Consider the following 16,379-nt stretch of genomic DNA (forward strand, 5'->3'; position numbering starts at 1 on the left):
TGACAGAGGAGACTGTAGATAGAGGATGGAGAGAGCAGTGTGTGTAGCTAGCTGACAGAGGAGACTGTAGATAGAGGATGGAGAGAGCAGTGTGTGTAGCTTGCTGACAGAGGAGACTGTAGATAGAGGATGGAGAGCAGTGTGTGTAGCTTGCTGACAGAGGAGACTGTAGTTAGAGGATGGAGAGAGCAGTGTGTGTAGCTAGCTGATAGAGGAGACTGTAGATAGAGGATGGAGAGAGCAGTGTGTGTAGCTAGCTGACAGAGGAGACTGTAGATAGAGGATGTTATACAACAGGACCATTTTTGCCTCTTTTTCTGATGCGCACACAGACAGACAGACAGACAGACAGACAGACAGACAGACAGACAGACAGACAGACAGACAGAGACAGACAGAGACAGACAGACAGACAGACAGACAGACAGACAGACAGACAGACAGACAGTACATAAATACCTTCTCCTTGGTGCCTGACTGGGAGCAGTCTGGCCGGGTGCGGATGGTGAAGGGGGAGGCCAGACGCAGCAGTATGGCCTGGAAGGTGGGCTGGATCCTGGGGGAGATAATCTCAAAGCAGTCCCTGAAGGAGAGGGTCCGGTGAGGCTCGATCCGTGCCTGCCTTCTCAGACCTTCCCCTAGCTGCAGCAGCTCCATGCTGGGGCCCAACACCAGGTGGAAGGGGAAGGCCCTGCAGAATGTTGCTGGACCGATGCGCAGGTCAGTGGGGGAGAGGGAGAGGGGCGGAAGGGTCTGCTTGGAGGTCTCTGTTGGAAGAGTGACAGAGGAGGGAGGGATGGAGGGAGGGGAGGGTGATGTTTCTCTGATGAGGAAGGAGAGGCAGACGGGGACAGACGGGGAAGGGGGTGATGGTGACGCGGAAGGAGAGGGGGTCGGTGTAGGGGTGGAGTCTCCTCCTGAGTGTTCTGGGTCCTCATTGGGCGACAAGGGCGCTAGGGGAGGGGCTTCCTTCACCACAACTTGGGAGTGGAAGATTCGGCGTGCGACGGCTCGGATCAGACCAGGCATAGCCAATCCCACGACAGGGGCGGGGTTAAAGCAGTGGAGGAGGAGAAGCTTTCCTCCCACCCTCTCCCTTCTTCCTCCTCCTCCTCCTCCTCCTCTCTCCTCCTCGTGAGGGTCTTTGCATTGAAAGGAGGGGCTCTCTGAAGAGGCGCGGCGTCCGGTCGAGGTTCTGATGTGTTCTAAGATGGCGTCAAAGCCATTAAAGAAGTCCTGCAGGTTCCCTCCCACCGCTCTTAGAACCCGCTCATTCTCCTCGAAACACAGACCGAAGAACTCCTCCCCGAAACGCTCCCTCAGCTCACAGAACCGCACACCTAGAACACAACACAACCACAACCTCAGGACAACGTAAGGACAACACAACAACAACCTCAGGACACCGTAAGGAAAACACAACCACAACCTCAGGACAACGTAAGGACAACACAACTACAACCTCAGGACACCGTAAGGACAACACAACTACAACCTCAGGACAACGTAAGGACAACACAACCACAACCTCAGGACAACGTAAGGAAAACACAACCACAACCTCAGGACAACGTAAGGACAACACAACCACAACCTCAGGACAACGTAAGGACAACACAACTACAACCTCAGGACAACGTAAGGAAAACACAACAACAACCTCAGGACAACGTAAGGACAACACAACCACAACCTCAGGACAACGTAAGGACAACACAACTACAACCTCAGGACAACGTAAGGAAAACACAACAACAACCTCAGGACAACGTAAGGACAACACAACCACAACCTCAGGACAACGTAAGGGAAACACAACAACCTCAGGACAACGTAAGGAAAACACAACAACAACCTCAGGACAACGTAAGGACAACACAACCACAACCTCAGGACAACGTAAGGACAACACAACTACAACCTCAGGACAACGTAAGGACAACACAACCACAACATCAAAGTAAACGAACACAGATGGAGTGCCATGGCTGGGCTGTAGGGAGTTATTTACTGTGAAGGACAAGCAGAGCAGAACGCTGATCAGCTTTAGAGCACACACACACACACACACACACACACACACACACACACACACAGCTGCTGTTTTTCTGACTGATCAGTCAACCCTGATGCATAACAAACAGAGAGAACACAACAGGCTGGACAACACACAACAAAATACAAACCACACACACACACACACACACACACACACACACACACACACACACACACACACACACACACACACACACACACACACACACACACACACACACACACACACACACACACACAGGTGGGTTAGGTAATGAGAGTATGGTGAGGAGCATGCTGACATTTACAGGCATGTCACGGCTGAGGCAGCGATGGAGAGAGGGAGGTAGAGAGACATGGAGAGAGGGAGGTAGACAGACGGAGGAAGGTAGACAGAATAAGGGAAGGCGGTAGACAGACGGAGGAAGGTAGACAGAATAAGGGAAGGAGGTAGACAGACGGAGGAAGGTAGACAGAATAAGGGAGGGAGGTAGACAGACGGAGGAAGGTAGACAGAATAAGGGAGGGAGGTAGACAGACGGAGGAAGGTAGACAGAATAAGGGAAGGAGGTAGACAGACGGAGGAAGGTAGACAGAATAAGGGAAGGCGGTAGACAGACGGAGGAAGGTAGACAGAATAAGGGAAGGAGGTAGACAGACGGAGGAAGGTAGACAGAATAAGGGAGGGAGGTAGACAGACGGAGGAAGGTAGACAGAATAAGGGAGGGAGGTAGACAGACGGAGGAAGGTAGACAGAATAAGGGAAGGAGGTAGACAGACGGAGGAAGGTAGACAGAATAAGGGAGGGAGGTAGACAGACGGAGGAAGGTAGACAGAATAAGGGAGGGAGGTAGACAGACGGAGGAAGGTAGACAGAATAAGGGAGGGAGGTAGACAGACGGAGGAAGGTAGACAGAATAAGGGAGGGAGGTAGACAGACGGAGGAAGGTAGACAGAATAAGGGAAGGAGGTAGACAGACGGAGGAAGGTAGACAGAATAAGGGAAGGAGGTAGACAGACGGAGGAAGGTAGACAGAATAAGGGAGGGAGGTAGACAGACGGAGGAAGGTAGACAGAATAAGGGAAGGAGGTAGACAGACGGAGGAAGGTAGACAGAATAAGGGAGGGAGGTAGACAGACGGAGGAAGGTAGACAGAATAAGGGAGGGAGGTAGACAGACGGAGGAAGGTAGACAGAATAAGGGAGGGAGGTAGACAGACGGAGGAAGGTAGACAGACGGAGGAAGGTAGACAGAATAAGGGAAGGAGGTAGACAGACGGAGGAAGGTAGACAGAATAAGGGAAGGAGGTAGACAGACGGAGGAAGGTAGACAGAATAAGGGAGGGAGGTAGACAGACGGAGGAAGGTAGACAGAATAAGGGAGGGAGGTAGACAGACGGAGGAAGGTAGACAGACGGAGGAAGGTAGACAGAATAAGGGAGGGAGGTAGACAGACGGAGGAAGGTAGACAGAATAAGGGAGGGAGGTAGACAGACGGAGGAAGATAGACAGAATAAGGGAGGGAGGTAGACAGACGGAGGAAGGTAGACAGAATAAGGGAGGGAGGTAGACAGACGGAGGAAGGTAGACAGAATAAGGGAGGGAGGTAGACAGACGGAGGAAGGTAGACAGACGGAGGAAGGTAGACAGAATAAGGGAGGGAGGTAGACAGACGGAGGAAGGTAGACAGAATATGGGAGGGAGGTAGACAGACGGAGGAAGATAGACAGAATAAGGGAGGGAGGTAGACAGACGGAGGAAGGTAGACAGAATAAGGGAGGGAGGTAGAGGGAGATGGAAGGAGGTAGAAGTAGATGGAGGAAGGTAGAGGGAGATAGAAGGAGGTAGAAGTAGATGGAGGAAGGTAGAGGGAGATAGAGGGAGGGAGGGAGGTAGAGGGAGATAGAGGGAGGTAGAGAGAGATGGAGGGAGGGAGGTAGGTAGGTAGGTAGGTAGGTAGGTAGGTAGGTAGGTAGAGGGAGATGGAGGGAGGTAGAGGGAGATGGAGGGAGGTATAGGGAGATGGAGAGAGGGAGGTAGAAGTAGATGGAGGAAGGTAGAGGGAGATGGAAGGAGGGAGGGAGGTAGAGGGAGATAGAGGGAGGTAGAGAGAGATGGAGGGAGGGAGGTAGGTAGGTAGGTAGAGGGAGATGGAGGGAGGTATAGGGAGATGGAGAGAGGGAGGTAGATGGAGGGAGGAAGGGAGGTAGAGAGAGATGGAGGGAGGGAGGTAGATGGAGGGAGGGAGGGAGGTAGGTAGAGGGAGATGGAGGGAGGTAGAGAGAGAGGGAGGGGGGTAGAGAGAGATGGAGGGAGGGAGGTAGGTAGATGGAGGGAGGTAGATAGAGATGGATGGAGGGAGGTAGGTAGGTAGATGGAGGGAGGTAGATAGAGATGGATGGAGGGAGGGAGGAGGTAGATGGAGGGAGGTAGATAGAGATGGAGGGATGTAGAGAGAGATGGAGGGAGGGAGGTAGGTAGATGGAGGGAGGTAGATAGAGATGGATGGAGGGAGGGAGGGAGGTAGATGGAGGGAGGTAGATAGAGATGGATGGAGGTAGAGAGAGATGGATGGAGGTATAGAGAGATGGAGGGAGGTAGATGGAGATGGATGGAGGTAGAGAGAGATGGAGGGAGGTAGATGGAGATGGATGGAGGTAGAGAGAGATGGAGGGAGGGAGGTAGAGAGATGGAGGGAGGGAGGTAGGTAGGTAGATGGAGATGGGTGGAGGGAGGTAGAGGGAGATGGAGGGAGGTAGAGAGAGAGGGATGGAAGTAGAGAGAGATGGAGGGAGGGAGGTAGGTAGATGGAGGGAGGGAGGTAGAGAGAGATGGAGGGAGGTAGAGAGATGGAGGGAGGTAGATGGAGATGGATGGAGGTAGAGAGAGATGGAGGGAGGTAGATGGAGATGGATGGAGGGAGGTAGGGAGATGGAGGGAGGGAGAGATGGAGGGAGGGAGAGATGCAGGGAGGGAGGTAGAGAGACAGAGAAGGAGAACACTGAGGAACAGGTTGTGCTTTAACCTAATAACCATCAGTACTGCAGCACAAAACAGAAAGATGGAGGGGGGAGGAGAAAGGGGGATTAGGGAAGAGGAGGGAGGGTGAGAGGTAGGAGAGCCAGGAAAGGGAGAGGAAGGAGGAGAGAAAGAGAAAAGCAGAAAGAGGTCAAGAAGAAGTGTGTTTGTCAGAGCTCCACCGAGATGTGTCTCCTCATTAGAAGGTAGCTGTAGGGTTCAGAGGGGTTCATGTGCGTGTGGAGGTGTTGCTTTTAGTTGCAAAGTGCAATTGAAGAATTATTCTAGTGTCAACATTATAAATCACACACCTATTCCACACACAGCTTCATTTCTGTGAAATTTCAGGACTTTTTGGGGAGTCAAAATGACACACACACACGGTTGGACATAAATCAAACCCTTATACATCAAAAAGCACACACTATCCCTTACTACGCATAGTTAGCAGACAGCACTAATCAAACTCCTGGAAATGTGCACACAGAGACTAAGCAGAGAGCATAGAAGTCATTAAAAGCACACACACACACACACACACACACACACACACACACACACACACACACACACACACACACACACACACACACACACACACACACACACACACACACACACACACACACACACACACAAAGTAAACAGGCAGTACCAATAACATTCTGCCAACACACAACTCTACACCGATGGGCTACACATGCACGACACACACACTCAGTCACATGGTAGAGTGATACTGACCCTGTAGAGTAGCCATGTACTGTAGTATTCCTGAGATGTCTGCCTCTTCTTCAGAACCACAATGATCCACAAAGGGACACTTCTCCAAAGTAACACTTTTCTTTTCCTCCTTCCCATCCTCTCTGCACCTTTGACACACACACACACACCCACCCACACCCACACCCACACACACACACACACGGAATGGGGACAGAGAGATTATATAATTAAGCAATAAGGCCCTAGGGAGTGTGGTATTTGGCCAATATACAACGGCTAAGGGCTGTTCTTAAGCACGACGCAACATGGAGTGCCTGGATACAGCCCTTAGCTGTGGTATATTGGCCATATATCACAAACCCCTGAGGTGCCTTATTGCTATTATAAACTGGTTACCAACGTAATTAGAGCAGTAAAAATAAATGTTTTGTCATACGCGTGGTATACGGTCTAATATACCACAGATGTCAGCCAATCAGCATTCAGGACTCAAACCAGTTTATAACAGGCTAGAGAGCGCCTCATTGCTGGTCTGTTTATAAACCAATGGGGCATTACCGTAATATTTACCGGGGCATTACTGTAATATTGACCTGCTATGTCTAATGAGCACATTTACCACCCTAATAGACAGAGATCACACACACACACACACACACACACACACACACTTAACTATACTGAACAAAATCTAAATGCAACATGCAACAATTTCCATGATTTTACTGAGTTACAGTTCATATAAGGTAATCAGTCAATTGAAATAAATTCATTACACCCTAATCTATGGATTTCACGACTGGACAGGGATGCAGCCACTGGGGAGCTAGGCCCACCCTCAGTTTCATCAGCTGTCCGGGTGACTGGTCTCAGACGATCCGCTGGTGAAGAAGCCGGAAGTGGAGATCCTAGGCTGGCGTGGTTACACGTGGTCTGCAGTTGTAAGGCCAATTGGACGTACTGCCAAATTCTCTAAAATGACGTTGGAGGCGGCTTATGGTAGAGAAATGAACATTAAATTATCTGGCAACAGCTCTGGTGGACATTCCTGCAGTCAGCATGCCAATTGCACACTCCCTCAAAGCGTGAGACATCTGTGGCATTGTGTTGTTTAGAGTGGCCTTTTATTGTCCCCTGCACCTGTCAGGTGGATGGATTATCTTGGCAAAGGAGAAATGCTCACTAACAGAAAAGTAAACAAATTTGAGAGAAATAATATTTTTGTGTGTATGAAAAACTTCTGGGATCTTTTATTTCAGCTCATGAAACATGCGACCAACACTTTACATGTTCAGTACGGTTCAAAACAAGGGCACAGAGCAACACAACATACAAACACACGTGTTATGTAACGGATGAATTAGTTACATGCTTTTCTCATTTATAACACGTATATGAGCTAAAACAGATTTATATGAGCTAAAACAGAAAACAGTACAGTAGCCTTGCTCTTATGTGACCTCACTATGTTACTAGAAATCATTACTCACAGTATGCTTATTCTCTCTTCCCATAGGCCTATAGCTACCTCTACTACACCATTCTCAAGGACGCAGACACACGCATACACACACGCATACACACACGCATACACACACGCAGCACAGCAGTCCTTACCTGATCTCTTTCTGTCTGTAGAACTCTAAGGTTCTCTGTAAAGACTGTTGAACCATCTGTGTCTGAAAGAAGATGAAAAAAGAAAAATGTCACTGGGCCAGTAACCGAGAGGTTGCTGGTTCGAATCCCGAGGCGACAAGGCGAAAAGTCTGCCGATGTGCCCTTGAGCAAGGCACTTAACCCTAATTGCTCCAGGGTCACCGTTGAAAATGGCAGACCTTGGCCATGGCCCCACTCTCTGGGATATGCAAAAAAACACATTTTCAATTCACACATGCACATTAATACACACTTGTACATGTGTGGAATAGGACAAATATAAGCACACTGCTGTCCTGGTCGGGTCAAGTGGTCGCTAAAAACTCAGGGCCCTAAATATAAATATATAACAGATCATTTCAGCAGACCGCATTTAATACTTTATTAACATTCCAGCAATGTATTACTGGCACAAAAAAACACTATCCTTTCCTATCAACAACGACAAAAACACTATCCTTTCCTATCAACAACGACAAAAACACTATTCTTTCCTATCAACAACGACAAAAACACTATTCTTTCCTATCAACAACGACAAAAACACTATTATTTCCTATCAACAATGACAAAAACATTATCCTCTCCTATCAACAACGACAAAAACACTATTCTTTCCTATCAACAACGACAAAAACACTATTCTTTCCTATCAACAACGACAAAAACATTATCCTCTCCTATCAACAACGACAAAAACACTATCCTCTCCTATCAACAACGACAAAAACACTATCCTCTCCTATCAACAACGACAAAAACACTATTCTTTCCTATCAACAATGACAAAAACATTATCCTCTCCTATCAACAACGACAAAAACACTATTCTTTCCTATCAACAACGACAAAAACACTATTCTTTCCTATCAACAACGACAAAAACATTATCCTCTCCTATCAACAACGACAAAAACACTATCCTCTCCTATCAACAACGACAAAAACATTATCCTCTCTTATCAACAACGACAAAAACACTATTCTTTCCTATCAACAACGACAAAAACATTATCCTCTCTTATCAACAACGACAAAAACACTATCCTTTCCTATCAACAATGACAAAAACATTATCCTCTCCTATCAACAACGACAAAAACACTATTCTTTCCTATCAACAACAACAAAAACACTATTCTTTCCTATCAACAATGACAAAAACATTATCCTCTCCTATCAACAACGACAAAAACACTATCCTTTCCTATCAACAACGACAAGAACACTATCCTTTCTTATCAACAATGACAAAAACATTATCCTCTCCTATCAACAACGACAAAAACATTATCCTTTCCTATCAACAACGACAAAAACACTATCCTTTCTTATCAACAATGACAAAAACACTATCCTTTCCTATCAACAACGACAAAAACATTATCCTTTCCTATCAACAACGACAAAAACACTATCCTTTCCTATCAACAACGACAAAAACACTATCCTTTCCTATCAACAACGACAAAAACACTATCCTTTCCTATCAACAACGACAAAAACACTATCCTTTCTTATCAACAATGACAAAAACACTATTCTTTCCTATCAACAACGACAAAAACATTATCCTCTCCTATCAAACAACGACAGAAACACTATCCTCTCCTATCAACAATGACAAAAACACTATCCTCTCCTATCAACAATGACAAAAACACTATCCTCTCCTATCAACAATGACAAAAACACTATCCTCTCCTATCAACAATGACAAAAACACTATCCTCTCCTATCAACAACGACAAAAACACTATCCTCTGACTGAGAGGCTCTGACTGAGACGGAGTGTGTGTGTGTGTGCATGCGCGTGTGAGAGAGAGAGAGAGCGAGATAGAGAGAGAGGGACAGAGAGAGAGAGACAGAGAGAGAGAGAGAAGAGAGAGGAGAGAGAGTGACAAAGAGAGAAACTAGAGAGAGAGAGAGACACACAGAGAGAGTGACAGAGAGAGAAAGAGAGAGAGAGAGACAGAGAGAGAGAGACAGAGACAGAGAGAGAGAGAAAGAGAGAGAAAGAGACAGAGAGAGAGCGAGAGACTGAGCCAGAGGGAGAGGGTTTAATATGATGAACAATCCTGTAGCAATGGTAAAAGAACACCGTGTCAGCCTGGGGTCACCCTACGGCCTCTGCTGAAACGTGGTGTACAGGAGACCAGCATCTGGCTCATCCAACGGCCTCTGCTGAAACCTGGTGTACAGGAGACCAGCATCTGGCTCATCTAACGGCCTCTGCTGAAACCTGGTGTACAGGAGACCAGCATCTGGCTCATCCAACGGCCTCTGCTGAAACCTGGTGTACAGGAGACCAGCATCTGTCTCATCTAACGGCCTCTGCTGAAACCTGGTGTACAGGAGACCAGCATCTGGCTCAACTAACAGCCTCTGCTGAAACCTGGTGTACAGGAGACCAGCATCTGGCTCATCTAACGGTCTCTGCTGAAACCTGGTGTACAGGAGACCAGCATCTGGCTCATCCAACGACCTCTGCTGAAACCTGGTGTACAGGAGACCAGCATCTGGCTCATCCAACGACCTCTGCTGAAACCTGGTGTACAGGAGACCAGCATCTGGCTCAACTAACAGCCTCTGCTGAAACCTGGTGTACAGGAGACCAGCATCTGGCTCATCTAACGGTCTCTGCTGAAACCTGGTGTACAGGAGACCAGCATCTGGCTCATCCAACGACCTCTGCTGAAACCTAGTGTACAGGAGACCAGCATCTGGCTCATCCAACAGCCTCTGCTGAAACCTGGTGTACAGGAGACCGGTATCTGGCTCATCCAACGTTATACATACAGGTGTCCTGTAAGAATATCCTTGTTTTAGCCATTCATTCACAGAACATACGTCATCGACACACACTCACTCTCTCCACACATTACCATCAGAAAACCAGTAAACACAATGACAAGCACACATCTTTTATCACATTTCACTAGCAAACATTCACATCCCAAAGTCTTGTACATTAATCCATACACACACATACACTATGAAAAGGTGGGTTGGCTTGTTAACACACAGTGGATCAGCTGGCTGATCCATACAAACAAACAAACACACACAGACCGACACACACACACAATGAAAAATGTGTTCATTTGTGTCTTTAGTTTTACTCTCTCCTTTCTTCTCTCCCCTCCTTCCCTCCATCATCTGTATCCTTCCTCTGCCCTCCTTTCCTCTCTCCTCTCCCTCCATCATTTGTATCCTTCCTCTGCCCTCCTTTCCTCTCTCCCCTCCCTCCCTCCATCATCTGTATCCTTCCTCTGCCCTCCTTTCCTCTCTCCTCTCCCTCCATCATTTGTATCCTTCCTCTGCCCTCCTTTCCTCTCTCCCCTCCCTCCCTCCCTCCATCATCTGTATCCTCCCTCTGCCCTCTTTTCCTCTCTCCTCTCCCTCCATCATCTGTATCCTTCATCTGCCCTCCTTTCCTCTCTCCCCTCCCTCCCTCTATCATCTGTATCCTTCCTCTGCCCTCCTTTCCTCTCTCCCCTCCCTCCCTCCCTCCATCATCTGTATCCTCCCTCTGCCCTCTTTTCCTCTCTCCTCTCCCTCCATCATCTGTATCCTTCATCTGCCCTCCTTTCCTCTCTCCCCTCCCTCCCTCTATCATCTGTATCCTCCCTCTGCCCTCTTTTCCTCTCTCCTCTCCCTCCATCATCTGTATCCTCCCTCTGCCCTCCTTTCCTCTCTCCCCTCCCTCCCTCCATCATCTGTATCCTTCCTCTGCCCTCCTTTCCTCTCTCCATCATCTGTATCCTTCCTCTGCCCTCCTTTCCTCTCTCCCCTCCCTCCCTCCATCATCTGTATCCTTCCTCTGTCCTCCTTTCCTCTCTCCCCTCCCTCCCTCCATCATCTGTATCCTTCCTCTGCCCTCCTTCCCTCTCTCCCCTCCCTCCATAATCTGTATCCTTCCTCTGCCCTCCTTCCCTCTCTCCCCTCCCTCCATAATCTGTATCCTCCCTCTGCCCTCCTTTCCTCTCTCCCCTCCCTCCCTCCATCATCTGTATCCTTCCTCTGCCCTCCTTTCCTCTCTCTATCATCTGTATCCTTCCTCTGCCCTCCTTTCCTCTCTCCCCTCCCTCCATCATCTGTATCCTTCCTCTGCCCTCCTTTCCTCTCTCCCCTCCCTCCCTCCATCATCTGTATCCTTCCTCTGTCCTCCTTTCCTCTCCCCCCTCCCTCCCTCCCTCCATCATCTGTATCCTTCCTCTGCCCTCCTTTCCTCTCTCCCCTCCCTCCCTCCATCATCTGTATCCTTCCTCTGCCCTCCTTTCCTCTCCCCTCCCTCCATCATCTGTATCCTTCCTCTGCCCTCCTTTCCTCTCTCCCCTCCCTCCATCATCTGTATCCTTCCTCTGCCCTCCTTTCCTCTCTCCCCTCCCTCCATAATCTGTATCCTTCCTCTGCCTTCCTTTCCTCTCTCCCCTCCCTCCCTCCATCATCTGTGTCCTTCATATGCCTTTCTCCCTCTTCAAGCAGTACTTCTCTCTCCTCAAGCAGTTCTCCTCTCTCCTCCTCTTATCAAGCAGTATAATGTGTGGAGACAGGGGGAGGGTATGCCCATCTGTGTGTGAAGATGCTGTGTGTGTGTGTCCTCTGTTCTGGGTCACCGTGACTGGCCTGGTTGATAGTATCAGGACCGTGAAGTGAACACCAAGTACATGCTCTGTTCTCCCGGTCATGGCTGACTGGTCGCTAAGAGTGGTCCACTCCTTGCCTTGCTCTTGTATGATTGGGTCACCATGATTGCAGTGTGTGTGGGAGTGGGGGGGGGGGGGGGGGGGGGGGGGTTAGAGAGAGGGTCGCTGTGACTGTAGGCCTCTTATTACAAGTACTGAGGCACAGACCCAGACCCAGTACTAATTCTGACAGAAGCGGGTATCATAAATATTTCATTTCAAAGCAGGCTGTGGTCTCTCTGCTTTTGGCCAGGGAGTAGCAAGTTAAGCACTTCCCTTGGACCAAGGAAATGAAAAAGAGTCTTGTATTAGATCAGGATATCTTTATCACAATAATCATCATCAAATGCATCGTTAATATCTAGCTTATTTCCTAGTTTCTATTCCTTAACCTACACTGTTCTGTAAACACAGTTAATGATGCTGTATGCTGGAGCCCTCCCTGCCAGGTATTTTATTTCACCTGTCCACGTCTTTCATGTCAGTGCAGATGGGGCAGAGGAGGCTAGAGGGAGCCAGCTAAACTACACGCTGTAAACAGTCTGCCTTCAGTACTCACCAGAACTCACCCAGAACAACCTCATCACCCAGTAAGGAGTGATATAGAATAGGCCGTATCTACTACCCATTCTTCTCTCTCTCTCGTTATTCTAACAGTCATCTCTAGGGTGCTGGCCCTTGTGTAATCACGCAGGTGATGCATGCAGAGGGGAGAGAGAAATACCGGGGAAAATCTGCGGTTTTTGTTACTGTATCCTACCGTGGGCGACGTTAACCTCCTCAAGCTCTCCCCGAGCGAGTCCAGGTTCACGCGCTTCCGTCTTGTCGCCCGTTTGGGTCCCGGTGCGTCCTCGAACGGGCACGCGAGCTTCTCCACGGGGCTCTTGCCGTTCCAGATGCGTGAAAATGGGCAGGAGTCGCCATCATCTCCAGGGCTCTCCAGGCACTCCGAGCCCATCGAGCTGAACGACTCTGACGAGATCTTGCGCGAGGACATGCTGCTGCTGCTAAGCGCGAGAAGTCCGGGCGCGTACGCGTGCGGCGACGAAACAACACACGGCTACGGGGACTCATCAGATTCACTTGCGTGGGAAAGATTGGGAGGCGCGCGCGCCGGTCAAGAGCGACACTAACTGCACGCGAGCATTTAGAGAAAAAACAAATATGCTATCGCGACGTCCAGATAGGGACTAGATTCGCCAGCTGAATCTCATGTCTAACGGTTTTAACGGCTGTCCTTTTTGTTTTCCCTTTGAAATCCCAGTTGGAAGTATTTTGCCTGCTGCGCACCTCTCTACTATCAAATCATGTGCGGCTTCACGGCTTTCTGACTCTGTGTGAACTACTCATCCTTTCATTCCTTCATCCTCTCATCCCTGCAGTTGGCTGGCTGTATTCCTCTCCGGTGGGCGGGAAACGGTGTGTCCAGGTGCGGGCCTGAGGAGGATCGGAAGATACCGAGAGATGCTCGCGCAGTCAGCATGCAGTCAAACATCAGCTCGAGCCGCTGCCTGGTGGAGTTATATCTGTCCACTCTGCTCTACTGCATCACTATTCTACACTACCTCCATCCGCCACAGCCAATCAGATATAATATCAGATTTAACCCTGCCCCTCTTACCATCCATATGAGACCATTCTACTTTAGTCTAGGGCTATGCTAATGTATGGCGCAGATACTGACGGAGGAGACACTAGACTACTACAGGCAACTGCAGGAGAAACCAAGACATAACCTACAAATCAAATAGGCCTAGTGTTTGCATGTGATTTTATCCTTTATATTTTTTTTACATGCCACACACTAAGCCATCTGGCCACACTGTGCAATGTCAGCAGAACATATTCCGTGTATTTGTATCTTAGACCAATTTGCCATAATCAACTGAATACTGACAGTTAATTGAGATAATTGAGATAAAACAATAATTTAAGGTAGACTTGGTTCTAGTCGGCAAGACTATGATATAGTACACCACTAGTCATACAGCCTCCCCTCCTATACGAACCAGCTCTCTGTCCCCATAGTAAACACATGATGAATGTAACTGAGGCTATAAGGGTAATTCAAATCAGCGAGCTGCAGCGGGCGACAGGGCGGAATTCATGTCGATCATTTATCGCTTCAGTGACCTTGACCTCTTCTCTGCCCATGTGCCTGACTATACCCCCAGCCTGAGGCCTGAGACACAAAAACAGAAAACACACTACCAGGATTGTGCATACATACACCCTGGATAAACACATACTGCATACACATACACATAGACAGACATACAAACCTGCACATGACAGACAGACACAGAGAGAGAGGCACAGACAACCATAGGATGCAAAACATACTTACACATGCACAGCGGTCATTTTCCTGGATGTGCGATTCTTAAATGTTTTTTCTTTGCCAAAGCAGTGTGCCCCGACACAAATAGTTTACATTGAAATACACTATATATACAAAAGTATGTGAAAACCCCTTCAAATTAGTGGATTTGGCTATTTCAGTCACACCCGTTGCTGACAGGTGTATGAAATCGAGCACACAGCCATGTGATCTCCATAGACAAACATTGGCAGTAGAATGGTCTTACTGAAGAGCTGTGACTTTCAATGTGACACCGTCATAGGATGCCACCTTTAACAGCTCAGCCGCGAAGTAGTAGGCCACACAAGCTCACAGAATGGGACCGCCGAGCACTGAAGCGCCTAACGTGTAAAAATCGTCTGTCCTCAGTTGCAACACTCACTACCAAGTTCCAAACTACCTTTGGAAACAACGTCAGGTCAAGAACTGTTCGTCGGGAGCTTTATGAAATGGGTTTACATGGCCGAGCTTGCACACTGCCAAGCGTTAGCTGGAGAGGTGTAAAGCTCGCCGCCATTGGACTCTGGAGCAGTGGAAACGCGTTCTCTGAAGTGATGAATCACGCTTCACCATCTGGCAATCCAATGGACGAATCTGGGTTTGACAGATACCAGGAAAACACTACCTGCCCGAATGCATAGTGCCAACTGTAAAGTTTGGTGGAGAAGGAATAATCGTCTGGGGCTGTTTTTCATGGTTCGGGCTAGGAGCTTTGTTCCAGTGAAGGGAAATCCCCTGTGCACAAAGCGAGGTCCATACAGAAACGGTTTGTCGAGATCGGTGGGGAAGAACTTGACTGGCCTGCACAGAGCCCTGACCTCAACCCCATGCAGAACCTTTGGGATGAATTGGAACGCCAACTGCGAGCCAGGCCTAATCACCCAACATCAGTGCCCAACCTCACTACTGCTCTTGTGGCTGAATGGAAGCAAGTCCCCGCAGCAATGTTCCAACATCTAGTGGAAAGCCTTCCCAGAAGAGTAGGCTGTTAAAGCAGCAAAGGAGGGACCGACTCCATATTAATGCCCATGATTTTGGAGAGATTTTTGACGAGCAGGTGTCCACATACACTACACGAACAAAAGTATGTTCAGTCTCTCCCCATCCCCCCTCACTTATCTAGCTACACGACCTCAATCACCATAAAACGATAAATCAATAACACTGCCAGAAGGATATTTAATAAATCTGCAGCAACAATTTAACCACAACTCTCTGGAGATTAAAGCAAGGAAATCCTTGGCTGTGTGTTCGCTCCGAGGATGGGTCGATTGTATAATACCTTTAACAAATCATTAGATGATTAGGTTTATTGAAGATTATAATTAAATGTTACATGAAGACAACAATACTGCTTACGCAATGCTTGTTATTATTGAAAGGGAACATAGCCTACAGTATGAAGACTCGTCCCTTCAGTTGACATTACCGAAAACCCAGCTTCAATTTGAAAGCCATTATTTAGATTGTGTTGTGTGTGGTATCCATAAAAGCCCTTTTCGACAAACTGAATCTTCCATGTCTCCCCCATCTCCCTCCAGATCAACAGCCTGTATTTACAGTTGTAATTGCCTTAAGGTATGCTTTTTCTGGAGATGTTGAGCAAGAAACTGCCCAGACATCACAATGCACCTAAATACAACAGACAGAATAAAGCACAAAAGATGTTAATGTCAGTCAGAGACACTCACACACCCAAACGTAACATAGTTCGGTCACATGAAATTAGCAGCGCTAACAGAGATGGTGCATGAAGTGGCTCCGAGGTGCCTACCGTTGAGTCACACAGGTGCCTCTGGTCATTCAGAGATACACTCACCTCCCCCTTGTCTGATCTAGTTCCAACTGACTGTAGGCTTGTATTTCAGAACTTAAACGTAGGCTGCGTTCAG

At 48.2% G+C, this 16,379-nt stretch overlaps 1 protein-coding gene across 1 annotated transcript; it reads right to left on the minus strand.

Moving 5' to 3' along the window:
- Positions 1-459: 459 nt before the first annotated feature.
- Positions 460-13,122, minus strand: LOC120038934 (guanylate cyclase soluble subunit alpha-2-like; the record flags this gene model as incomplete). Its single annotated transcript, XM_038984475.1, has 4 exons — positions 12,886-13,122; positions 7,399-7,460; positions 5,800-5,927; positions 460-1,340 (listed from the first exon to the last, which is right to left on the minus strand). Coding segments are annotated over exons 1-4 (1,308 nt in total), but the record flags the coding sequence as incomplete, so codon positions are not given.
- Between the last annotated feature and the right edge of the window lie 3,257 nt (positions 13,123-16,379).

Source organism: Salvelinus namaycush, unplaced genomic scaffold, assembly GCF_016432855.1.
Source record: "Salvelinus namaycush isolate Seneca unplaced genomic scaffold, SaNama_1.0 Scaffold243, whole genome shotgun sequence".
Classification (NCBI taxonomy): domain Eukaryota; kingdom Metazoa; phylum Chordata; class Actinopteri; order Salmoniformes; family Salmonidae; genus Salvelinus; species Salvelinus namaycush.